Source organism: Lepisosteus platostomus, chromosome 11 (genome assembly GCF_059453375.1).
Source record: "Lepisosteus platostomus isolate fLepPlt1 chromosome 11, fLepPlt1.hap1, whole genome shotgun sequence".
Taxonomy (NCBI): domain Eukaryota; kingdom Metazoa; phylum Chordata; class Actinopteri; order Semionotiformes; family Lepisosteidae; genus Lepisosteus; species Lepisosteus platostomus.
The window spans coordinates 14,917,618-14,944,632 of NC_142621.1; the positions used below are offsets into that span (position 1 = coordinate 14,917,618).

The 27,015-nt window shown below is 40.2% G+C and overlaps 1 protein-coding gene across 1 annotated transcript; it reads right to left on the reverse strand.

The window, feature by feature from the left end:
- Positions 1–773: 773 nt before the first annotated feature.
- On the reverse strand, positions 774–25,341 carry tut4 (terminal uridylyl transferase 4). The gene is made up of 30 exons (XM_088598648.1): positions 25,206–25,341; positions 23,208–23,755; positions 22,665–22,825; positions 22,004–22,120; positions 20,528–20,705; positions 19,990–20,078; positions 19,450–19,501; positions 18,939–19,008; positions 18,288–18,414; positions 16,496–16,615; positions 15,951–16,157; positions 15,105–15,279; positions 13,896–14,632; positions 12,416–12,566; positions 11,736–11,822; positions 11,021–11,124; positions 10,826–10,883; positions 10,636–10,739; positions 10,388–10,477; positions 8,493–8,606; positions 7,488–7,565; positions 6,526–6,703; positions 5,291–5,338; positions 5,110–5,192; positions 4,706–4,821; positions 4,379–4,533; positions 3,990–4,096; positions 3,068–3,614; positions 2,313–2,483; positions 774–1,949 (listed from the first exon to the last, which is right to left on the reverse strand). Exons 2-30 carry the CDS (start codon positions 23,653–23,655, stop codon positions 1,861–1,863), a joined length of 4,761 nt encoding a protein of 1,586 aa, XP_088454774.1. The 5' UTR covers positions 23,656–23,755; positions 25,206–25,341; the 3' UTR covers positions 774–1,860.
- Between the last annotated feature and the right edge of the window lie 1,674 nt (positions 25,342–27,015).

Below are 27,015 nucleotides of genomic sequence, written 5' to 3' on the forward strand. Positions count from 1 at the left end.
GTTCAGGTTTTCTTACACTGTGGTATTGGCATAGAGACTATTTCTGAATTCCATATTTAACTTTTGCACAAATAGATCCAAGACATAATGAAATATCTCTAAAACCCCACCTATCACCACAAAGCTGGGAGGAATGAAATTCTTGCAGCATTTTGCAATCATCCTGTTGTTTTTTGATGGTTTGTACTTGCCTACGGCCGTTGATCACTCCTATCACTGCTCTCTTCTGTATTAGCGATGTTACTTTGCATTAACAGCAATCTTTTGGTCATCATAACTCTGGTACTTAAAAAGTATTCATCAGTCATCAGCTAAAATCTTTTAAATGCCCACACATTACACACTGATTCCATCTTCCAATAAATGTTTTGTTGCAAGCAGCTGCATTAATTGAAAAACTGACTACAGCGCAGGAAGCTGGCTCCAAATTTTATACCTTATGACCCAAACCTACCTCCTTGTAACAGTGTTCCCAGTGTGATACTAGACTTTAAAAACGAGCTTGAGTTCAGAATATGGTCTGCCTGCAAACGTTATATTTTTCTAATTATTAATTTTCTTTATATATATATACAGACAAAAGGAAGAACGTTGAAGTGCATGGGTGTTTTTTCCCAGTTCAAATAGGTAATGCTTATTCTAGAGATAAGAGAGCCCTCTAAAAGTACACTTTGTACTTTCAATGTGATGATGTGGGGCCTGAGATTAGATGTGATAGTGATGAGAGAGTATGTTGTGCCTTTGCAACAGAGGTCTCAGAATATTAAAGGGGCTAACCTTTTTACTATTTATTTTCCTGTAAAGCAGAGAATTAACAATAAAAGTGCCAGAAAGGTGACAAACCTGAAAGAAGTGACATGATCTACTTATCCACCTCTGGGGCATAACACACTTATATTAAACAACAAAAAAAGGCAGCTTTTCTTATATATCGTATCAGTATATATGATGGACAGTAGGTGTTAATGAAACACTCAACACAGTAAAGTTATTACATTCAAGCCAGTAAACAAACATGGGTGCTTGCATGATTAGCAATACTTATACATAACATTTGAAATTGAAGGAAAATTTAAAAGCTCAGTTTTTCCTGGGCAAAACATTTGCTAAGTTAATCATTTAGAAAAGGATAAAACCTTATAAAACTGGACTTCACCATGTATTATGAAAACTGCCAGTATTACTGTGCATCAATCTTGATTGTACATTTATGTAATAGCTTCACCACCATTAATTATAAAATGAAGAAAACGGAAAAACAAATCCAGATTTTCCCAATTAAAAATCTTTGGTATTTAGAAATTCCATGTTTTTCACACAATACTGATCAGTCAACACATGAAAAAAGACTTTTTACATGAAACAGTCAAATGTATTTTATGCAATTATGCCTTTTGTAAGCTAGGATTACAAACGTGGCATGAACAAAAAAATCGTGGGACAATTTCGATCATTTGCATTTTTATTTTTCAGATTTTTCTCGTCTGTGTTAAGGACATTTATTTTTTGGCACTACATAATTATCTGAATAAGGGCGATGTTTTTAAAACAAATTCCTTTTCAAAAACTGTCCTTCAGCAAGCGAAGTATGAACACAGCTAATAAAAAGTAAATACATTTTAAAACCTTCTTTTACACATAAAATAAAATCATTTTTGGACCCCTTCAAAAATGGGGGCATTAAAATATTTGACATTTGTATCACAAATCAATGTGATGACACAAAAAAGTAAAAACTTATGTACAAAAATTATACAATATTGTTTTAGAAAGTCTCGTGACCAAATGATGCAAAGATAAAATATATTTTCTTTAAAAGGTAAGACCGTGAACGGACTTCTGAGAAAAATAAAAGGGGCTTTACTTCTTCTGCTGGATGTAGTTGAGATTTGCATGATGCCGCCGATGTTGCAACAGTGGGAAATGCTGGTTGCTGTGCATCACTGTACCTGGAGCAAAGCAGTTGAATGTTAGTTCAATTACACACAGTCACATTATTTAAATAAGATGACATTACAACAGATCTAGTTTTAAAAACTCTGCGAATTTTATAGAATACAGAAAAGTCAATAAACCACTGCCCCATTCAGAGCCACGAATTACAGCAAATAGACCTCCCACGAAAAAGAGGTGGTGGAATTGTAGGTGTATATGAGGAAAAACAGAAAAAAAATGGCAAATGTGAAAACCCCACATTTTCCACAAATAGTTTGTAAAATAATCAAGGGTGGGTGCCACTACCACTCTCTGCCCTCCCTACATGGCATCCCTGGCTGAGAACATAAAGCAAAGTGGATGTGTCTCGGTCATACCTTGTGTTATGAAAGGTTTGTTCTGTTGGAAACCTCTGTTTCCCTGCTGCAGGAAGCTCTGAGGCATCCGATAAGGCCATGAGGCAGAGAGTGAGTAGTGACCAGGATTGCTGTGGTCCCAGGGCAGAGAGCCCTGAGTCGCTTTGCCAAACTGTCCCTGAAAACCCTGGTCTGAGCAAAGAAAACACGACAAAGTTAGGCTCAAGGTCACAACCACACACTTACATCTGCAAAGCACAGTGGCACTACAGCACACAAAAAAATACGTCAATACGTCCAAACAGGTGCCCTGGGATTTACTCTGCTGGTGCAACCTTATAGCCCCAGTGTCTGTGAGACTTACCTGGGCTGGAAACACACAAGGCAGAACTGGCGGACACGTGAAAGAAATGGATGCCACGAAACAGAATCCAAAAGCCTACGCCACATTATTGCATTCAAAAGTTGCAATCTAACTGCAGAAAGACAGAGTTATATGTAATCTAATTGCAGCAAGACAGAGTTATTTCTCTCCCATCACTCGATTAAAATCTAACGCACTTGGGCTTGTGATCCGCACTATAGATTCTTACATTTTGCAGGCGTGATCACAAGAACAAATGGGAATGCAGGCATTTTTTATCATATGTCATCTGTATGGCATGACACTCTTACGTTAGAAGAAAAGCACACCTGAAGCACAGAGGGCAGAGAGAATGAAAAGCAGAAAGAGCAGGAGGAGCAGGCGAGTGCGTGAAGGTGCTCCCAGTGTGTACCTGACTTCCCCATGGTGCCATTCCCCACCAGTGCTCCCGGGCTGAGGTGGTTGTGCCAGGGCCCCTCACGTCCTGCCCCGGGGGGGAGGCCCAGTGGCCTGCCTGCCGGCTGGGCGAAAATGATGCTGGGGTCGTTGAGGCTCATGGGGCTGGGGTTACTGGGGGAGCCGCTGCTGCCATTAGCGGGGGTGGAGCGAAGGGAGAAACTGAGGCCGGGGGGAGAGGGGTGGCCCGCCGCGGCTGAGGCCTGGAGCACCGGCCCGTGGATGGGCCAGGACGTGGAGGGGATGGGCACGGGGTGGTGCTGCTGCTGGTGGGACTGAAGGAGCCCCAGAGCGGGCAGCCCGGGGTGGTACTGTCCCGCGTGCGAGGGATGGAAGCTGAAGAGCGGGAGCTGGACCTGCGGGTGCTGCTTGGGAGGCCCCGGGGCCTTAGCTTGGGAGGAGCCCCCCCCAGCCTGGGACTGAGGGGAGCAGGCGGGCTGGGAGGTACACTGGCTGAAGGGTGTGGGCTGTGGAGAGTAGGGAGGCGTCTGACGTGTCTCTGACTGCAAGTGAACACACAGAAAGAAAAAGGAACCCCTCAATAAATGGCGAGTAATAACCCTTGAGGGAACTAGATTTTTTTTATTTTGTGGTTTAAATCGACGCTTATTATAAGTAAAATGTTTTCAGAATTTGTCTCAAAGAACAAGTAATTGATATTTAAAGTATCTCCAGGATCACAACTGTATACCCCAGAGATACTCAGGCTTAGCGACTTTACCCACTGCATTACGACGGCACTCACGACCAGTATACTGAGCTGAAAGGAAAAACTGAAGTACAGGCATTTACCAAAAGTCCTGGACAATCTGAGTTAAATCCAACTGTCAGGCTTCTGTCGTGCATTTCCTGGTGCAGGAGCTGGAGATTGTACTTACACACTCAGAGGACTGCCGAGTTCTGCCAGGCCGATCCTGGGACGCCGCCACTGGCTGAGGCACAGGAATTGACTGGGAAGTCGCCATAGTCCGCATCATCTGAGGGACTGCGCGCCAATGGAGGGAATGCAGAAAGAAGGAAAAAGCTTTTTTTTTGTAGCCACTTCCCTGCGTTTCTCATTGTTTGAACTGGAATTCAAATTTATTTTAGCTATTTATTTTTCTTGAATAAAGTAATTCTAGCCCCTTGCATTGTGCAGTTTTTGAAGGTTTCATTAAAAGCGTAGGTTAAACTCCTCTGATCTGCCCCCCTTTTAGCCACTGATCTTTTAAACACGATGGAAACGAGTGACATTTCGTGACCCTGAGCAGTGTGTTCTGGTGTATACCTGGCCCTGCTGCGCTCCTCTGGCGCAGCTGACGGTATTCAGGACAGTCCCTGCGCACGTGGCCCGTGTCCCCACACTGGAAACAACGTCTTTCCCTGGGCTCGCGCTCTTCCTCCTTCACATCATCGTCCTTCTCATTTTCCTTCTTCTTCATCCTGACACAGGCATACACACAACCTCACAGACGTGCCACTGCGATAACTGTACCTCTGCACACACACACACCTCACAGTTCCCAGAAGTTTTTGAAAAAATAGTTTGCCCCAAAAACATCTTCACGATTTGGAAATTTCAGAATAACACTCAAAAACGAACCAGACATCCTACCTGCGTCTTTTGGGGCAGTCCTTCATATAGTGGCCAATTTTTCCACAAATACGACAGCACCTGTCATTGGGAGCCAGTTCCCCATCGGTGAGCACCTTGGAGTCAAAGAAGTAATCCTTCAAACAAAATCAGATCTGGTTAGTATGGGGACTGGGCACATTAAGACAGTCAGAGTGAGGAGAAAATGAGGTAAACTCAGACTTTACACCTAAGATTTGATCAGAATATGTCGTTTTGAAAATAAAAATTATCAGTTGGTTTAACCTGGTATGTTGAAGGAGAAGCCAACTTCTTTAGGAAACCATCACAGAGAATTAAATAACATGGCATCTACTTGAAATGTACATAAACTTCTTCTTCACTACAAAAAAGGTAAATGAGGAGAGAATGCTCTGGCTGCATACCGCTTCCATCCCAGGTTGAGGGTAGAACGGGGTACCAAATAGCTTCCTTCCATTGATAAAAGCCTTCATGATGAAGTTAGTCACTGCAGAGAATAAAAAAATATATATATACACATATCGAAGAGCTAGAAACTTACAATTAACAAATACAAGAACAGGAACAAAAACCTGAACTGCTTACTTTTCCGAGAAACTCCAGCACCAAGATTATGATTCAAGTCAAATGGATCTAAAAAGAAAGGAAAAAAATAAATTATTGTTGTCACCACAGTCCATTTCGGTCCTCTTACTTCACTGTATTCAAGGATAACGGTCCTTGAAAGCTAACTAATACACATATCTAAGAAGCACATTTGGCAATTGCTAGTCATTTGAGAAGACAAGGAACAAGTAATAGGTTTATTCCATGCTGAAAAAAAGAATAAAGAAAACAACGTTTCGGCCATGGAGCCTTCTTCAGGTGCCTTTTCACCTGAAGAAGGCTCCACGGCCAAAATGTTGCGTTTTCTTTCTTTTTTTTCCGGCATGGAATAAACCAATTACTTGTCCCATAGCAGCCTACGCATGCTGGCGCAACTACCCACCTGAACTATTTGAGAAGACAAGCTGCTTACCTGCACGTTTTACGATTAGTGTAAGATAAGCATAAAAAAATTCAAACTTCTTGACACACATTTCTTGAGCAACACTCTCATCACATTTAAACCATACCTGATTAAGCAGATTCTTTTTACGCCTATCCCCCAGTTTACAAACATTTGGCTCACAAGCTTTTGCATTAATCCAACCGACAAAACTCAGATATCTTGCATTCCAACATGTCTAGGTTTCATATCAACAAATATCCACATGATAAGAGGCCAAACAGGAGCCAAGAGGCTGCACCATGAATACATGATGGTGTCACAGAATCCACCTGAAAGCAGATACCCCTAATAAGGAACATGGCATTTATTATTCTCACATGATTGATGGAAAGTGCCCAGAAAACAAATACCGAGAGCTACAACAAGAAAAGAGAATGAAAGTCATCCAGACGTTTCTCAATGTTTTCCTTAAGCCTTGGACTTCCAGCACTGCAGCAAAAGAGTAAGAGCCACCTACCCACAAACATTCGGCTCCATCATCTCCAAACCTATCGTGAAAGTAATACCTCCATCACCTTTCTAGTCATTCTAACATGCAGATCTTTTGGGGAGATACAAAAAGATTTATTGTGTTTGTTTTACATTTATGATTGTTCAATCGTTTTAAGATTTCTTTATTTTTGTCTTTGTACTGTGAAATGTTACAGGTGGATGCTTTTGGTTTGGGAAAAAAGTTTAAACGCCTGCCTAAGACGTATTCCCGACTTTTTCCATCTCTTGGCAATTGGAAAGACCGTTTTGGGTTTTCAACATGTCGCTTCAGCCCGACCTTCAATGGCTATGCATTTGGACGTCCACTGCTTCTCGAAGGTAGTCAGCAGCTTCTTCTGCCGGATGCTGATGACATACTCCTTGAAGTCGAACTCCTCGGTGTAGAAGCGCAGCAGGCCCAGCCACAGTTCCCCCACCGACTCCGAGTTCTGTCCCAGATCAGGCAGGCGCTTCTTCTGAAGGGGCGTGAGCAGAAAGTGCAAGACAATCACAACACTAAGGATCTGGAGAACACAGGTGGATTGCAAACAAGACCTATATCCAGATCAGAAACCTTTGGCACGTTTATTTTATGGCCTTTTGTGATCCTTGGCACTGTAGTACTGACCATAATGGCCAACATTATTTTCTGACCATTACTATATAGATATGTCACAGCACTGATTCTTTAAAAATCAATGCCAAAAGCACTTAATCTAATAGTGTTTTTTCTTAATTATGTCTACAAAATGGAAGTTTCTACAATTTAGGACTCTCAGATTGTGTCAGGTAGGAGTTGGGCAGGTCAGCGCAAATCTACAATCACACCACAGTTTTTCTTGTAAAGAGAGAACAAGTGAAAATTGTGGATTTTGAAGACAACCAGCAGTACAATTGCTATAAAATGGATTTGTAGGTTTATATGAAAACAAAGAAAGAAAAGGCATTCAACCATTTGGTTTCCATTCAACCATTTATCATGATCTCGGGACACAGTCAGCTTGCCTCAAGTGCTACTGCTGTCTGAATTACCCAGCCAATAGAACAATTGAGGTCAATTAAAAAAATTCCAAAAAACACATGTACAGTCTTGCTACAATATTAGGCGTCTGAACTAGCTGCATCATGAAAGATTAGAACAGAACCATCAAACAGACTTCTGTATGGAACCTCTGCCTAATCCATTAATCACCATGTGGTAAATTATCTTAAGTCGGGACACGATTACTCTGACAGTCCCTTGCCTTTTTGAAAGCTTACCAGCTCCTCAATATCATCAAAGAAGAAGGCATTCCAGCCATCTACCATCCTCTGAGGGACATTGTTACCATCAAATATCTGCAGAGATAAGAAGAAGACATTATAATAATAATAATAATAATAATAATAATAATAATAATAATAATTGCTTACACTTATATAGCGCTTTTCTGGACACTCCACTCAAAGCGCTTTACAGGTAATGGGGTCTCCCCTCCACCACCACCAATGTGCAGCATCCACCTGGATGATGCGACGGCAGCCATAGTGCGCCAGAACGCTCACCACACATCAGCTATTAGTGGGGAGGAGAGCAGAGAGTAATGAAGCCAATTCATAGATGGGGATTATTAGGAGGCCATGATTGGTTAAGGCCAATGGGAAATTTGGCCAGGACGCCGGGGTTACACCCCTACTCTTTTCGAGAAACGCCCTGGGATTTTTAACGACCACAGAGAGTCAGGACCTCGGTTTTACGTCTCATCCGAAGGACGGCACCTGTTTACAGTATAGTGTCCCCATCACCATACTGGGGCATTAGGACCCACGTGGACCACAGGGTGAGCGCCCCCTGCTGGCCCCACTAACACCTCTTCCAGCAGCAACCTTAGTTTTTCCCAGGAGGTCTCCCATCCAGGTACTGACCAGGCTCACACCTGCTTAGCTTCAGTGGGTTGCCAGTTGTGAGTTGCAGGGTGATATGGCTGCTGGCCATATATTATAAGATAACAGGTTTCTAAGCCACCATTCAACATCAAATTATCAGATCAATCCAATGCAGAACGAGATAATATATTAAGATAGCAGGAGTCTTTTTTGAAAAAAAAAACCTCTGATCTGTTCCTGTAAAATGCCGAAAGAAAACAAAACATTATGCCAATATTGATGTAAATATGTGGTGGGGCTTACACATTGAAGATCAGATATTAAAAAGATTTCTCCCTCCCTGTGCCTTAGTAAAGCCTTGTGACCCGGGACTGTGGTGTGCCTGAGAGCGTACTGTACCTCCTGTAGGACTGGGATCACAGGGGGATTCCTCTGCTGCAGGAAATAAAGTACCATGAGGATATAGGCATAGGAGGACAGACTCCCCCTTGAGGCATCGCCAATATCGCAGCGCTTTAACAGAGGAACAAAAACACAGAAAAAAATTAAAATGTCATGCAGACCTATAAACTTTTTCCATTTCTAGAAAAAGATTACCTCCTTGCACTCATTAACTTTTGCTACCTCAGAGTGAGAACAGCAACACTCAGGCATCAATTTCAAGCAGAAAGGCTTTAGTGAATGGCTGCACTGAGACATTTTAAGTGACCACATGCTAATATGGATCAAACAAATTTTAAAATTCAAAAGAAGTTTACCCTATCAGGGATAATATCCCATGACTTTGAATGGGACCCCCCCAACAGGGCAATGTGTTCTTAGAACACAGTCTCTAATACCTGCTCTCTCTCAAAATGTTTAACTTTATATGACTATTTACTACACTGCAGCGTGAAGACTCATCTGTCGGGTTCTGCTTTTGTTTTTCATTTCTGAAAGAGCCCCATGGTCAATAGGAAATCCCTTCCTGGATTCTACTAAATTCATGCTATAGCTTCTTTGGCATAAGTGTTATTTTTATCCCCTGTAAAATGTGTTCTGAACTTGCTGAACAAATTATCTCACTACAAAACCTTGGAGGGAACGGTTAGTGTGCATAATGATATTCTTCTATATGTAGTCCAGAAAAAGTCACACCCTGTTGGCTATTAACTAGCAAATTGCTAAGAACATTGAAGTGTAAACTGTGGTTCAGAAAAAATGAAATTTTTCAGATTCATCCTGGTGTTGATGAAATATCATCCATAAAACATAGACGCGCTATAAGGGAGAAAGGTTCAGTTCCGTCAACAAAAGTCTGTTCTAAAAACTTACCCTAGAGATTTGATACATTAAAACCTTTGCCAGTAAAATACATCCGAGAGCAAAACATAAGCTCCTAACTGGAACTTCCTCAACTTTAACATAAAACCAGTAAAGTTTTCAATGTCACCAATACTGAATGTCACCAGTAGAAAATCTTGTACCCACTGAGATCTAACAAGTTTATTTTATTTAAATAAAATCCAGTGAATCCTTGATAAATGATTTTGCTAAAAGAACAAAGTCTTAAATACAGAAATGAAGACACTGCCAATTATCTATAAAACTTGATCTTACCACCAAGACAGTTGGAATTGTTTTAAACCTATAAATGATTTTAGTACATTTTAAAACTAGTTCTATGGAGGTATACTTAAACTGGATGCCTTGAAGATTTTTCAAGAACATATAAGGAAACTATGATATGACACATTTCACTATTGTGTTTTGTTATTTCTGTTGCATTAACATGTTGAGTTGAGATATAGTACAAGAGAACATACAAGAGTCACTACTGCTCAACATATGGTGTTTCACCATAGAACAGACCTTTTCATCTTTATTTAATGATTGTTGAAAATTATTTTATTGATTTTTTTCTTAATACTAACTTATTATTTTACAGCTGCTGGTAAAAAGAAATTGTGAGCTTCCAACAGTAAAGAACTCAGTTCAGCCATTAAGAATTTGTTGCTTTTTTATCAATTCCTGGGTGTTGCTAAGCTCAGTACTTTTGTTCTTCATCTGAGTTTGAGATGTGCCAGTATTTTCATTTAAGTGTAGCGTGGGTGCAACTGAAATTGGAGTGTATTAGATTTCCAACTGTTGGATATAAATAGGATGGAAAGGCTTTTATTTCCCAATCACTGAATTATGTCCTTAAACTTTGCCAATTCTTTTAGTTGACAAAATAACTTTACTCTAAATTCACAAAAGTGAATTCACAGAATTTAACAGTAGTGCAAGCAACAGTAGTGCAAGTTAAGTTATACCTTTGCAAACACTTTCATGGTATATCCCAAATATTGCACTCGAGGGTCAATAGCAGCATATGTAGCCAGCATTCTGGTGTTATGTTGTGCCTGTTGGAAAATGAAATTAATTTTACTTCAGTCTTTTCCCCCTTTACATTTGATTAGACGTACAATTGTTTTAATTTTTACAGGTGAGTATCCCAAAGACAGAACCAGAACAATGCACAAAAGGCAACCTCATGTCACATTTCTGCAAAAAGACTTACCAGTGTATTGTACAAGCTTATATCTCCTTCTAGTCCACTTTGTCTGTGTTCAAATTTGACTATAGGCACTTTAGCTGTTGTGATAGGCAAGATGTTTCTTAGACCTGGGCAAACAAAATGGATGAAATCAGAACAACCATGCACAGCTTAGGCTTGAAGAAGTTAAATCTACTAAGATGAATACTATTACCTGCATGCTTCTTTAAAACCTTTGCTAAACCTTCAATAATTTCTTTACTGTTCAGCTTCTGGAAGAAAAAGCAAACACAGATGCATTACATTTAGGGAAAGATATCCACTTACTGTGTTCTTCTGAATTACTGTTTAAAGGCCTGCATATTTTTTCCCAGTGACTTTAAATACATGTAAAAGCCTATTTTCTTACCTCTGCTGTATCGTGACCTTCCAGTGTCATGCAGATGTCCAGGTCACTGTCACGGAAACCAAATCCATTCTTAGAGGAGCCAAAGAGACACAGTCGGGCCTTGTCTACAAGAGGCAGAGAGCACGCAAATGCTGTATCACTTACAAGCACACTCTGACTAGCAGCTACCTATGTACTGATGCACTTCTTTATTCAGGAAAGAAACAAAAAGCAGATATCGAACAGTAAGCAAGGCTATGTATGTTTAACAAGGCCAAATACACAGATGTTACAAAAAATTAAGTATTTCCCACTACTGCATACATGACACACCTGAAGAAGGCTCTACGGCCGAAATGTTGTGTCTTCTTTCTTCTCTTTTCAGCATGGAATAAACCTATTACTTGTTCTTTTGCAGCCTACGAATGCTGACACAGCTTTGCACATGACACTAAAATGTTGAATTTTCATCTAATTTTCACAAATGTCATGATCAGATGCAAACAATCAGCATCATTTAATATTAAAACCAAGAACCAAATTGGGATGTTTAAACTACTTACTGTATTCAAACAAAGAACTTATCAAAATATGCTTATAGAGAAGGAAAAGAGTTATGCATCGAATACAGAGCCATGAAGCTTGACAGAACAGTACAGTTTTAAAAAAACATAGGAAAAGCTCTTTCAATATAACTTATTCTTACAAGTCTGGGATCTTTAAGCTTGTCACCTACCATTGTACTCCTTACGTATGAACCTCTCCAGACTAGCTAGGATCTGTTCTCTCTTCTGTTGCTCCTCCAGCCGCGGGGACAATTCATCTAGAATTATGACGAACAAATGTTTGTTGAGAGGCTATATTTCAGTTATCCCAATGGTGCACCATTGTCTTAGAGGCCATCAGATGTGTCAAACTGATTCTGTACCTGTAAATATCACTCAAGCTACTTTCACCAAGCATGTCAGGCATCTGGGTTGGTAAACTTTTTGTGCACCAGCTTCTTAGGAGTAAAATGTTTGTCAATGTGAACCACTACAGTATGTACAATATGTCCACAGATAATTGTATTGCCTTCCTAACCTTTAAGGCTGGATCATCATAATTATAACGGTACTGACTAAAACACTGTGCAGAGCAAAACGATCTGTAAGAGTGAGAGGACGCAGACAAAAGAAGGTCGGTTTGCACTCTCAACACTCTGGAGAGAAGCTTTAGTAAAGACTGGAATACAGGAAAAAGCACATTTCTAAATTTCTAGTGTGCTTGTTATAGGCCTGAAATGTTTGGCAAACAAGACTTTCATTTAAATCCAATCTTCCACACTTGAATTACAACACACTACGGAAAAACAATAACATTCGTATAGCATATTCAATTATATTAATTCAATACCAAAATTAGAATGGCACTCACTATAACACAATCTGCAGAGCCCGTCCAGGATTTCCCGAAACCTGGCTGTCATGGGCGGCAGTGGCTTCAGATCGATCTTCTTGAAGTCTTCGGGACACTCATCTTTCAAGTGTCCGTCCCGCTTACAGATGCTGCAGACCACTGTGGGTGGCTGGAGAGGAACAATAGCCAATAAATGTCTAGAATACACAAGATCTCTCAACAAATTCAAGAGACTTTGCACAGCCTAACCCCAGCGGTGCAAAACAAGAGCTGTAGGCACACATCCTCCAAAATCCTGCACATTCTGGAGCACGTTCAGTTTGTGAACCACCTCCTGGTGTTGGAAAGTAGTAATAAGAGCTTCGTCATCGGGGTATCGTGTGGTTCAGGAGAAGCGAACACGCTAACAGTGGCTTGCAAAAGCATTCTTACCCTTCCGATGGTGTCCCATTTTTGTGAAATTACAAAATGATGCACACAAATTTCCAAACCCTAATAATTTCTTTAAAACCTGAATGTTCAAACTGAAGATTTGACCTTTGACAGCTGTTATAGCCACAATTTGTTGTGTAAGTCTCTATCATCCTTGTACTCCGGCTAAACACACCATTCCCCGGGTTTAGAAAATTACCCAGGATTACCTTTTGTAACCTTATAAAAGTAAGAGCACTATTGCATGCTTATGATATTTAGCCCATTTAACTTAGTATGGTAGTTAAGTAAATATGTACCAATTGTAAACTGTTGAACATATACACAGAGCGTTAGTGTTCAAGGCAATGCAAACGTCATTCAACCACTCATCTTTTTAATTTTGTCCATCACTTTTTATGTATTGGGGGAATTCTTTCCTTGTCTTCTCACTTTTTGGAACACCTGGTGCACTGAATATGTTTTGCCAATATGATGTTAAAAATAATGAAGACATTCAAAATTAAAAATTAAATTAAATTAAAAACAATATTACTAAGCAAGGTCACAAGGAAAGTTCCTTTGTTGTAATGAAAATTACTTTGAACACCAAAATACTGATGTTAGATGAAAGCTTTCATTTTAATAATCTCTCATTTGTAAATCAATGGTTCATATGGTGTGTGGTGTATGTAGCTGAACTTTTTTTCATCTGGCAAAAATTTTTTTTGGATTACAATTTTTTTTTTTGACGAAATTTTTTTCGTCCTGGCAAAAATTATTTTTTGATTACAATTACTTAATGTACAATAATTGCAATTACATTTGAAAAAAAATCTGGTTAAAAATGCTGAAAAACATCCTGTACTCAGAGGATTATCAATAAACCCTGCTAAATTTTCATCTAGAGAATGACTGTTAATTACATTTTAAACAGAGAGATTTCTTTGTTAAATAAAAACCAAGGCTAGGTATTACATAAAACTAGGTATTAGCTGTACCTAGTATAAATCAAACATAGTTAATCAAATCAAATAAGTCTGAAACCCTGGCTTAACCTATGATGAAGCATGCAAGCATGAGTTACCTTTCCTCCTGTGAAGATTATTCTATCAAAGACGTAGTATAAATCTTCAGGGACATTTGGCGTCTCTCCCTTGTCGTCTCTCTCCTCCTCATCGCTCTCAAGCAGCCCGTTCTCAGCTGACCCGTTAAGCGAGGTAGATAAGGAGCCGCCAGCCAGGTAGCCTTCCTGGCCATGCTCCCGAAGAGGAGCTACGCCACTTTCTCCTGCAGGCCCGTCCTCGGGGCTGCCCGCTAGGTCCGAGCGCAACGACCTGACCCCATCCCTCCCGCGGCTGCCAGCCTTCCCCTTCAACCTGGGAGCTGTTGGCTGTGCAAAATTGCCCTGGGTTGTTTCGGACAGGCCTTCCTCCCTGTCGGTCAAGTCCAAGTCCATAAAGCTCTCGGGCAGCAAAACTCCCTCTGGAGTGTAGTCCTCGTCACTTAGCACCCCCTCCCCGTCCTCTTCATCATCTGTGTCTTCCTCCTCTTCCATCTCCCGGAGCCTCGGCTCAGTCCCTTTGCCCTCTTTGTTGTCTGGTGTTCCTCCCTTGCTCCGAGTCCCAGCCTGCGGCTGCCTGCTAGTCCCCTTTGCTCTTGGCTTCTCCCACCTACCGCCCCTTTCTTGTCCCTTTGTGGTGTCGTCCCGGCTTTGTGGACAAGCAAAGTATTTATAGGCTGTGCGGAATCGCTCCAGAATGTACTCAAAAACCATCTGGCTGTTAAGGCTCCGTGCCACATTCCTCTTCAGTGCAAAAGGATCTGAGAGAGAGAGAAGATGCAGTCAAAAGAAGGTTTATTTGCAATCTTCAACACTCAAGAGAAAAAGCTGTGGTAAAATAAAGATTGGAACACAAGAAAAATGCACATTGCTTAATACAGATGTGCTTCCTGTAGGCCTTAAATGTTTGGCAAACCATGCTCTATTATTTAAATAAAGTCTTCCACACTTACAGTGCATTGCAATACATTAAGGAAATTAATTGAAATAAACAGATTACAACCAGCTTTACAGTTTCATTGTCAGAATTAATTACTGTTTTAGAGCTCAATAAAATGTCAGATGGCACCACAAACCTCTTACAGCAGAAGGATATTAATGTAACATTTCACTAAATACATTGTAAAAAAACAGACTGTGGACAAACACACTAAACTGAACAAGTGAACTTCTGACACATGCAATAACAAAGCTGGAGGATCAGAGGCATGCGACTCCGTGATCTGGACTCACCCTCGATGGCCAGTCTCCTCTTGGGCCAGTTCTTGATCTCGCGGGACAGCAGTTCTTGCAGGCGAATGCTGATGATGTGCTCTTCTAGGGCAAATTCCAAAGTGTAGAAGCGCAAGAGCTCCAGCCACAGCTGCCCCAGAGACACCTCCGGCCTGGACTCCAAAGTGAGCGGTATCTGCACAGCACAGAGGCGGCATTACAGCGTAACAAGCATCACAAACTCATTCACTTCATCATTAGGAACCAATCAATCACAAATGATTAACATTTGGGAACGTTCCAAGTGTTTTGGCTTCAACATTTTGGATGAGATTTGTCTTCCCCCTGCCCAGAGCCATGATTCTTTGTGTAAATGCCACTTGAGCCACAAAACTGTACATGAGTGAAATTCCCCATTCTGTAAGTCATGCTTTCAGAAATCCTGTGCCGTTTCCAAAAGCAACTTGATTCGCCTTTTTTTCTTGTAATTCCCATTCCAGACCCAGCATTCTCTTGATGTGATGAATGCATGCAGGATTCGACCATTAGAAATGCATTATATAAAAGGAAAGGGAATAACATGTAACTGAGATGAGGAGAATGAAATACTCAAAACATTATCGGACGATATCGACAACTGGAAATCATGACTGGGGTCCGCTCACGCATAAGGTTTTCAGGACATGGTAACACCAACAAACTATTGGATAGGAAAGGAAAACCTCCTTAAGAACTTATAACAAAATAATAATGTTGTGCTTTAGATAAGAGCTAAAGCACGACAATCCCACATTCCATTTAGCAGCTCACTGGCTTGCAAAGTGTACGTCAAGACAAGAGAAACCTGAATTAGAGCACAGCGCGCACCCTGCCGCTCTTGGGTTTTCCTTGCCAGCCATTGGAATCCAAGGTCTCGGGCTTCTTGGCAGCCGATTTCTTCTGCTCTGCCTTGGCTTTGCCGGCGTTCTTACTCTCCCCACTGGTGGACGGCCGGTGCTCCCACAGCACAAACCTGTCCTTCTCAATGCCCTTCAGGTGGTACTCGTCCACCTGCTTCATATCAAAGCCTTCCATCTGAAACAGCAATATCAGAAGGGGGTATATTTAAAAAAAACAAACACATTTTGCTGAATTCAATAGAATGCTATGGAATCAACAATAATAAATATATATATATACAGGTTATAAATACAAACATAAATAAAAGCGAAAGCATAATAATAATAATAATAATAATAATAATAATAATAATAATAATAATAATAATTCCACATAGCTTTCAGCAGAAACCTGGCTTACAATGTCACAGAACAAAAGGGCATAAAATATTTTGATGAAAAAGACTGGTTTAAAAAAACTGATATATTGATCCAAAAAATGTATTATATTAGACACCCCAATTCTTCACCTACCCATGAGCCCAGGTAGACGGGGAGGATGGGCTCCTTCCTCTGCTGGAGGAAGAAGATGACCATGAGGGCGAATGAGTAAGAGGGGATTCCGCCCTCAGCCTGGCAGTCAATGTGACACAGCTGAAAGGACAAAGACTGGGGTCAGGCCAAGGGGCAAGCTGGAGCAGAGATCGAACCGCAGCCCAACGGCATTCAAACACAGTGAAGCCAAAGTGCTGCACAGCTCAGATGAATGAACACGAAGACTTTGGGAAGGTCTACACTGCACAAAGTGTCTATAGAGAGATTCTAATTTTCGGTCCAGGAACAGCTGTGAACTTTTCCTGATGTTAAAGAAAACACATATTTTACTATAGATATACAGATTATTCAATTCACATATTCTCATACCGCGTATATTAACAGCCAAACTGCGAAAGTTAAAAGATAACATTAAAACATCAGAAAAGAGTGACACCCCGTTAATCCCATCATGTTAAAATACAAAGTAAATGAGGTAATAGTGTACAAGCACTGCCAATGCAAGCGCTGCAATAAAAATAACTATGAATTGTGTCAGGGAAGTTTTCCAAAAAATTGTACAGACCATACGCATGTAAATCTGGAAAACAATTAATTTAGACATCTATTAATATACATATTCAGAAACAACAGCCTTTTTGAGTAGGAACAAGTAATAGGTTTATTCCATGCTGAAAAGAGAAGAAAGAAAACACAATGTTTCGGCTGTGGAGCCTTCTTCAGGTGAGAGAAAGACAGGGCAGTAAGCAAAGGTAATGTAGTGGGAGAACAAAAGCTGTGAGAGAGGAGGAGCGAGGGGTGGGAGCAGGGGACAGAGAGAGGCCAATCAGGTAGTGTGAAGTCAGGATAGGTGAAAAGAGGTGTGAAATGAAATCAACATTGAATAGAGCGAATTTAGAAGACAATTAATCTGTCGTTGAGAGAAGGAGGAAGGTGTGATCCTAGCTGCAGGATAATTTTAATTTCTGTAGTCTTTCTGATGTGGGAGTTAGGAAAACCATCTTTGAGAACACAAAATGAGAGATTAGAGTGATCATGGCCATCAGAAGTGAAATGAGCAACAATAGGCTTGGAAAAATCTTTAATCTTCACAGCCCTAACATGTTCTCTGAAACGGTCTCTGAGTCTCCTTCCTGTTTCTCCAATGTAGATGGCTGGGCATTAACTGCAAGTGATACAATAAATAAGGTTGCTGGAGGTACAAGATGCCATCTGAATGATCCGGAATTGTCCTGAGGGGCCTTGAATAAGTGTGGTGTTAGATATACTTTCTTGAGTATACTGTGTAATTACTTTAGTGTGAAATCATTATTAAAAAAAACACTATCATTGAACATCTGTGTTTGGAACGAAATATACTGAGAAAAAACAGGACTTTTACCAAGAGATCATCTACTAAATATCAAAATAGACAAAATGCATTTCACACATCATCCATGAGTGACAAAGAAAAATAAGGGAGAGCGTCTGGCTATGTGATGAGCAGGGTTCCAGACACATGAAATGTGTGAACAGCACATGAACAGCACATGAAATAAAGTATATTAATAAAGTAAGAAACATTTACACATTTGGCAAAAAAGATACCAAGATCAAAACTGAACACAAATTAGGTTCTGATGCAGACAGTCATTAGCAAGAGTGATATTGTATTTGCAATTTAGCTGCCATTACTGGCAGAAAGATAATTTCTACAATACTAGAGCTCTGCACAGGTAGGAAAACGCTGAAATGAACAAACTATGGATAATGTAGCACATAAAGAACCTACCCTCGCCCAGTAGCGAAAAGCCAGGACCAGTGGAACTAGCCTGGGCTCCAGCTTGGCCAGGGCAGCCAGGAGGTTAGTAGTCAGACAAGCTACATCATTGCCGGCACTCACTTTGCACATCAAACCACTGCATACAGAGAAAAATAGATCATTAAACCCACAGGGCAAAAGGTGGATATTCAATTCAATTCAATTCAAGGTGCTTTATTAGCATGACCGATAGGTACAATCAGTGTTGCCAAAGCAAATAAAAATAATAAAATCATTAAAATGGATATCTAAGAAGAGACAGCATACACAGGGTTAATCTTAACCATGTAAATCTTTTTGGATTAGCAGACCAAGTGTCACTGAATCTCTAATGCCATGCAAATTGGTCACTGGGTTTAGAGGTTAGGAGAACAGCCCAGCCAGGACTGTATATCTCCCACAGGGAGCAGTGATCAGGGTTTTGGACAACTGACCATAGGGTCTTACTTAAATAAAGTATTGAAGTAAAAAAGTCAGTGGTAATTTTTCAAACACTTTAGAAAACTTCACCATACACTTCCTTCTCCTGCGAGCGATTTAATTTAACTATTTATCCCGGAGAAAGCAGTGAATGTTTTTTTCACATTTTACTTGTTCCTTCATTTATCATTGGTCACTGACCTGCTAACATCTCGGCAAAACACAACAGGAACTTTGGCATGAAAATCTGACTCAACATCAGTGTATTGAGCTGTAAAAAAATAGAAGACATTTAGTTATTCTAAACATGTATCATGACAAACCTAAAGTGCATATCCTGAAAAGGAATACGTTACTGTAATCATCATTGTCTTTTGCACCAAAAAACACATCAATGAATATCTAAAGGCATAGTAATTCAATTCCCAACCTTAACTCTTAAATGCACTCTTAATACAATTTTGCAGCTAATGGTTTTAGCTTTGCGATTTGAACAAATGCCCTTAGCCCATTTAAGAGATAAGAAAAAATTAAAGATCACACTGGACTATAGCTGTGAACTTATTATGAATTTATTGTTAACTACAACAGAGCAGCTGTGTTCCAATATGAATAACAAAGCAGTGATTCATTATTTTGAACTACATGGCGAACCACATGATGTGCTCTGATATTTATTTTCTAATTGAAGGATGAATCAAGGTCAACTTACTGCTACTTTTAAGGATTTCCAGTACTTGTATTAAAACATCTGGTTGAGTCATCTGAAAAGACAACAGAAAAACCATAACAAAACTTAGATTTTATATAAAACAATTCCTACAGTTAGTCTGCAGTTATTTTTGTAAACAAATAACCTGTTGCCTCACAAAACAGAAATTAAACAATGTATCAGTATTTACTTGTGTGCTTCAAAGACATTTGAATTCTCACTCAAATTTCACCTATAATCTAAAACTTGAACTTGCTGTTAACATTCTAGAAGAATTAATCTTTGGAGACATTTTCAGTTATTTTTTTTGCTAATCAATCCTCATTTAGCTAGTGAAGCATATTCTCCAGGCAAGCCCATTCAAAAGTCAAGCCTTGTAAACTGATGTGTTTACAACAGGTTCTTGGCTGACTCAATCACACTGATTAAAAGCTTTTGTCTGCCATCTGCCATAATCACCTTCCACTAACAAACTCATTGACAAGATTAAGCACAAAAACAAATCATTTCAAGTGTTTTTCAATGGGGGTGTTGACTCACATTGGATGGAAACATGACATCAATATTGACATCGCTGGTCTTGAAGGCAAACCTGGTGAGACATGAGCCATAGAGTCGGAGGGAACAGGCTGAAAGGCAGAAAATTAAAGCATTCATTAAACTTTGACAAAACAGAGCCTTGTTTCTAATATATGTTTTTACCAGATTATTTCTTGTGCATAAAAACAGTACCTCTCCCAAAGAGTTTTTAAAGGGTTAAAACAGATAATTCAGCACTTAATACTGTTATCTAGAGTGCAATGGGGAAAACACCTAAGAAATGATGCCTTTTTACTGTCATAAGTTCCAACTCTTTACTACTGTGCAATATATGCTCAAGGTATATTTTTTGAAGCTGCAGTGCTCTTAAATTTGAATCACAGTCCTATCAATTTTGTGTCCTTTGCTGTCAATTCATGTGATAAGGCTGAGTATACAAATCAGGCTAAAATTATATATATTTCAACTCTTGTCTGTAGGCATTCACCACTTATTTCAATGGCAATGCATTCTGGAGAATGCATGCAAATGGTCTTACCGGACAGCTGTTGCTTGATGATCTCCTCCATCGTGAGGACGACACCCTGCCGCACAGCGTGGTCCTCCTGAGAGATGCCCTGCTGCTTGGCTGCCTCCAGCACAGCAGCGTTGACTGCCTGGAGCTGGGAGGGCGACGGAGGAGGCAGAGCCCGCAGCTCGTTCTCCTCTTGCTTCTCCTACATCCATGCAAGACGAGAAAAGGCCCAAGAGCACACATGAGGCTCTGTAGACTAATTAATTGAGAGAATCCTTCCTGTATTTATTCGCTGTTAATAAAAATGTAACTGACAGGATAAAGAGCAGCATGTAATCTAGCATGCCTCACAGGGCTTAAATCCAAGTTCAATTCCAGAAGATGCCTTCTGTCCTGTGCATGACTGTTCAACCACTTTCCACAGAAACTAACATGCTAACTAATTTGGCATCTCAAAGATGTCTGCGTGTACGCATGCCTATGTCCTACGGCACATGTCCTATAATAATTATAAGAATTGCTTACACTTATATAGCGCTTTTCTGGACACTCCACTCAAAGCGCTTTACAGGTAATGGGGACTCCCCTCCACCACCACTAATGTGTAGCCCCACCTGGATGATGCAACGGCAGCCAAAGCGTACCTGTCCGCTCCCCACACATCAGCTATCAGTGGAGAGGAGAGCAGAGAAATGAAGCCAATTCATAGATGGGGATTATTAGGAGGCCATGGTTGGTAAGGGCCAATGGGAATTTGGCCAGGACGCCGGGGTTACACCCCTACTCTTTTCGAGAAACGCCCTGGGATTTTTAATGACCACAGAAAGTCAGGACCTCTGTTTTACATCTTATCCGAAGGACGGCGCCTTTTTATAGTATAGTGTCACCGTCACTATAATGGGGGCATTAGGACTCTCATAGACCGTAGGGTGAGCGCCCCCTGCTGGCCCTAGTAACACCTCTTCCAGCAGCACCCTTAGTTTTTCCCCAGGAGATCTTCCATCCAGGTACTGACCAGGGTCACACCTGCTTAGCTTCAGTGGGTTGCCAGGTGTGAGTTGCAAGGTGATATGATGCACTAGAGTCATATCAAGGATATAGTTCCACCTTGTGGTCTATGGTTTGCGATAGACTTAAGGTTGCCATGACCTCACCCAAAAAAGCAGCTTTCTGATAGCTACTGAAAGGATAATAAAACAGATGGAGATTGAAAGAACAAATTTTATATTTATGACCCCATCTGTTAACCAAACACAACAAGATCTCACTCACAATGACCTATCGGTAAAGACTGATTATGCTTTTCATTGAATCACACTGGAATTAAAGTAAATAACACGGCAAGACCTTCATTCAAATAATTCCCTTGTTTTGTGCAGCCACTTTTTTTCTACTAAAAGGTCAGCAATATGCCACAAATAAAGGGAACTCTCATGCAGGGACACAGCACGGATGCTGTAGCCAGAAGAAGAAGGTGGGTTTTTCCTCCAAGGAACTTACCATGATGTTTTTCTTGTGCCGTTTTTCCTTGATGTGTTTGTGTGCTCCCTGGATGTTCTCAATGTGCACTGAGCACAATTTGCATAGGTACTGGAAGTTGGGATACTCTGGCGAGCGCTGCAAAGACATTTCAGCACCATTTGAATACAAAAGGGAGGAGACCATCACAAATTCTATTGCAGTGCAAATTACATTAACGTCTCAATGTGCCTGAAAATGGGCTCACCCTACTCCATCTGTAAACACAAACTATATTTGTCATAAAAATACTTAAAACGCTCACTTGGCAATACCTGCTTTTAAAAAAAAAAACACTTCTCCATAGCAAACTTCCTTTGTAACCATCTCAATGCACTACTTCTGACTGCCTTTTGTAGGCTTTATTATGTTGGGTGTTGAAACTGTATTTCAATTAGTTACTCTTCTACTTGTGTGCTCAAGGTTTATAGTTACCTAAGGTTTTTTTTTCTTCTCAGCTATTCCCTTTTTCATCACCAAAACCCCACTTTTTCCTGGAAAAAAAATCAAAGCTAACCTAAAAAGAACATAAGGGAGCTCTGCATAATTAAAGTTTAAGCTAATACTTCCAGTCACAAAAGGGCTGTAGTGACCCAGATGCATTCATAGGGAACACACTGCTGGCAGAGGAGAACTGCTGTACCTTGAGCAGCCGGTGAATGTAATCCCGCACAAGTCTCTCCTCTGCTTGTTTCAGCCCCAGCTGCTGCTCAGTGGTCAGATTAGACTCATCAATTACTTCAACAGCACCGACTGGCTTCTCCAGGGAGGGTGTCTCTGCCAACTGGCCTGCAGCATCCTCACCTGCAAATTCAAATTAATCCCATGTGAATGAATTACTTTTAATTAAATCAGGGGGTTCCCAGCTCTCATCAAATATTACAAGGGTTTAAACTTTGCATGCCACCTGAGCTGTTGATTACCTAACACAGCTACTTTACTTCCCTAGCTAAACTACTTTAACATTGCTTTCTTAGGCAGTGAGCTGTTGACATTCTAAAAGAGCTTGAAAAGCCCCTTTAGAACTTGACTGGTACTATAAGGTGGTCTTACATACTTCTAATCTAAAATTTAATTAAATATAACTTGGGGGACCAGTGCCTTCTTGAGAAGACCATTGATTTATAAAATTACAACACTGTATAAACTGAAAAAATATTTTGGAGCAATTTTTGTGTGGCCTTACTCCGTGTTTTATCTTCCATATCGTAAGTGTCCTTGGTGCTCTTATTCTCCTCCACGCTCAGCTGGAGGAGCTTAGCAGGGCCCTTAGTTGTCCCGAGATTTTCTGTACCAGACGGAGGCGGATTCTTCCCAGCATTCGATCCCTGTGCCTGCTGCTGCTGCGCCTTTCCCGCTTTCCCCTTCTCTCCCGGGCTGGACCTGCCAGTCAGTCTCCGAAACTTCCCATGGCCCTGCTCCTGTGAGGTCGCACCTGGGCTTCTCAGGCTCCCGGGGTCTTTGGGTTCATCTGGGGGTCTGTTTTTGATATCATTGTTGCTCCAGCCCGGAGTCTTAACACAGTCCTTTGGTGCCAAAGCCTCCTTCGCATTCTTGGATGCTACGGCCTTGCCTGCTCTGGCCTCACTGCGCAAGAGCTTAGCCATTTTCCTTGGGCTCTGGGGCTCCTCCATGTTTGTTGCTGCCTAGGGATCAACACCTACTGCCTTGGCTCCCCCTTGGCAGACTGTAGCAATAGATCAACAGGGAGGATGGGGAGAGCACACTGGGTACCTAGGGAAAATACAAACAAAGGAATCCTCAACTTTCTACTTAGAGTAGGTGAAAGGAACAGCATGGAGTCAGGAGCAATCTGGACATGCAAGATTTAGGTGTTGCAAGACACGAATAAAACAAATCCCCCTACTATAACTGCTGCAGATTACATCAGTGTGTGCACGTTGCTTACGAAAAAACAAGCTTTTAGGTGTGTAATCTACTTCTGTATAAAACTGTACAGTTACAACAAACATCAATACAATTATATTTGTCTTTACCTTTATAAAATTCTAATCCTGAATATTTTAAGGTCTAACCTCTCAGGTATTTGGGGGGCAGCCAATCGTTTAAAACTCTTAAATGAATCCTTATAACCACTATTTGTGACCAAATTAAATACATACACATAAGCTACGTGACGCTGAAGACTTGTAAACTCCCTATTCACCGACAGCTTTAAAAACAAAAGTGAAGTTCACGTCTCCTACAACGTTCTCCACAAATTCCGTAGCAAAGAATCGACACCAATGTTTAGATCAGCGATGAAATAAAGGTTTATGGGAAAACGGATGACAAACTTTTAAAAAAGGAACCGAGAAATCGAACTAAAGCACGAAGAAGAAAAATTCTATTTAAAAGCAATCTAAAATCGAAGAGAGCAGGAAGAAGCATGTTGGTATTTTGTTTTAATCAATGCAAACGGAAACGAAACTAGGAATGTCGTGTTTAATAATAGCAACATTCTGCATTAAACACAAAATACTAGTGATTTTAAAACCGATCTTTACGTCTCTAAATATTTACTAAGCAAATCTGCTGTTTAAAATAATCATTTTATGCATTTTTAAACTAACAGCAATGCGTTGCAAGACATTTATACTTAAGTGTTACTTTAGAGTAAGATATTTTGCTAGCTAATTAGAAAAAAGTAAAACTACATGGAAAAAAAATCAGAAGGTTCAATGTCAGTTGTGCATCTCGAATTTCCATCTCACAAATCCAGCTTGTGAAGCATAGAAGATTATCGGTACAATTAAGCGAGTAAACCTTACAAAAAAAAATTTATTGGATAATTGGCAATCAATCAATATATATAATCAATATTACATCTGACCCATCAACAACAGATGAACGTTTAGCTGCAGTTAATAAACCTATGTTGGGGGTATATAATATAGGTAGCCATTACCAAATATATTCACGTTTGTGATCCCCAGGATCAACCTCAGGCTCTGAAAGTATGAAGTACAGTAAAACAAGAAATGCAATTCAAACAGCAGTTTATACGATCAGGCAGATCGCCCAACTAGGGCAACATCATTCTTACAAAATACCCTGCTTGTATTACATTACATAGCCCACGCACAAAAAGAACCTTTCTCCTCCTCCCGTATCTCTTAACTCTGTTTTGCAAATTATAAGGAAGCTAAAGTTGTACGTTTTAAAAAGGGGGCAACTATTTTACCTTATGTTTCTGTGCCTTCCTTACTTTACCGAGATTTTAAACGCCCTCCATCTTCGCAATGTTTATGTACGTCCTGTGGCCTGATAAAAACAGCAACCACGACCGCCATGTTAAACTGTTCGCGCACAGCATTGTGGGCGGCATAAGAGGGACAAAGCAGCATAAGAGATACGGCACGGAGACCTGTTTTGTACTCTCAAATAACTGTATGTCTCAAAACCTAATTTAATAAAAGTTTAGTTGAGTGTCCTTTGGCGTTAAAGTGAAGATCAAGCTTTACAAAGGAAGTACCCCGTTTCGTTACTACGAATCATAAGTTATTAAGTTAAGTTATTTAATTAAACAACTGAGGGCAGAATCTGTCTGTGTATGGTTTGAAATATTCATGGATGTTACTGTTAGGATTAGTTACCCCCCATTTAGCAACAAAGTAAACAAATTCAAATTGCCCAAAATTTAAATGACTTATGACTTCAAATTCAAATTTACTCTTGGTTTAATATTTCATATAATTAACTATACATATCTTTTTTCATATAAAGGAATTCAACATGGGCGATGAATATCTTTCTGCAACATAACAACGCGCGACCCCACACTGCCAGGGCTCCAATAGTGAGTCCATTGAGATGCCTTGATCTGAACGATTCCGCGTGTTTTACCATTCGGATTTTCCATCGATGGATTTTCACGCTTGGACCAATGAAGGAAGTTCTTCGAGGTCAGTCCTAAGTAGTCACAGTAGCTACGACAGAGCTACTCTTGGACCAACCCATCACCATCCACAGCTGTGTCAAAGGTTTATGATGTGCAAGGTGAATATCTGGAACGAATACCCCCCGCCCCTGAAGCAATTTGAAATTCACAAATCTACTTTACTAATCAATTTAAGGACCTTATAAAAAACGATCTCATCAAGCACATACACATTTGAGTTGAAATCCTAGGATTAATCCGTATTTTCATTATAAACATTTTTTCCCCAAAACTGAATGAAAGATTCTTCTTTAGTTTATTTCTCCTTGTTGTGAATACAAACGTGTAAGTCATCTCCGGATATTTATCTTAATGCACAAGCGATATGTTTATAGCAAAGCAAACGCCATTATCTAATCGAATTAACTGAACACTGAAATCTTATAACGAAGGTGCTTACATTTTAATCATCTTTGAATAAAATGTCTGTCGATCTCTCGATTTAGTATTGTGACAACCATAATTAATCCATTTTTTCATTCACTTGATGTGAACACCTGCAATAATCTGAGTTCTTAATTTGACTTAAATGTCCTAATGTAACTAACTAAATAGGTTCTCTAAACTTTGAATTTGGACTTTTATTGCCTGGCGAGACTGCGAAGCTCCCACTATATCACGGCAGCCATTTACAGTTAGATGGCACTCTGGTGATATTGGTGTTGAGTTTTACTGAATAAATACTTGCCCCTATGACTTTATGATCTCTACAGGAGATCTAAGAAATGGTGGCACCGGTTATTGTTTGCAATGATAGAAAATGCACTTGATAATTCATTCAGAATTTACTCTGAAATCTGTGGTAAAACACCATTTCTGTCATTCAAAAGAAGAGTAATAATAATAATATAACAATTCCTTACACTTATATAGCACTTTTCTGGACACTGCACTCAAAGTGCTTTACAGAAAATGGGGACTCCCCTCCATCACCACCAATGTGCAGTCTCACATGGATGATGCAACAGCAACAGGCCATGAGTAGTAGAGGCCAATGGAAAATTTGGCCAGAGCACTACGGCAACACCCCTACTTTTTTTTAGAAATTTTTAAA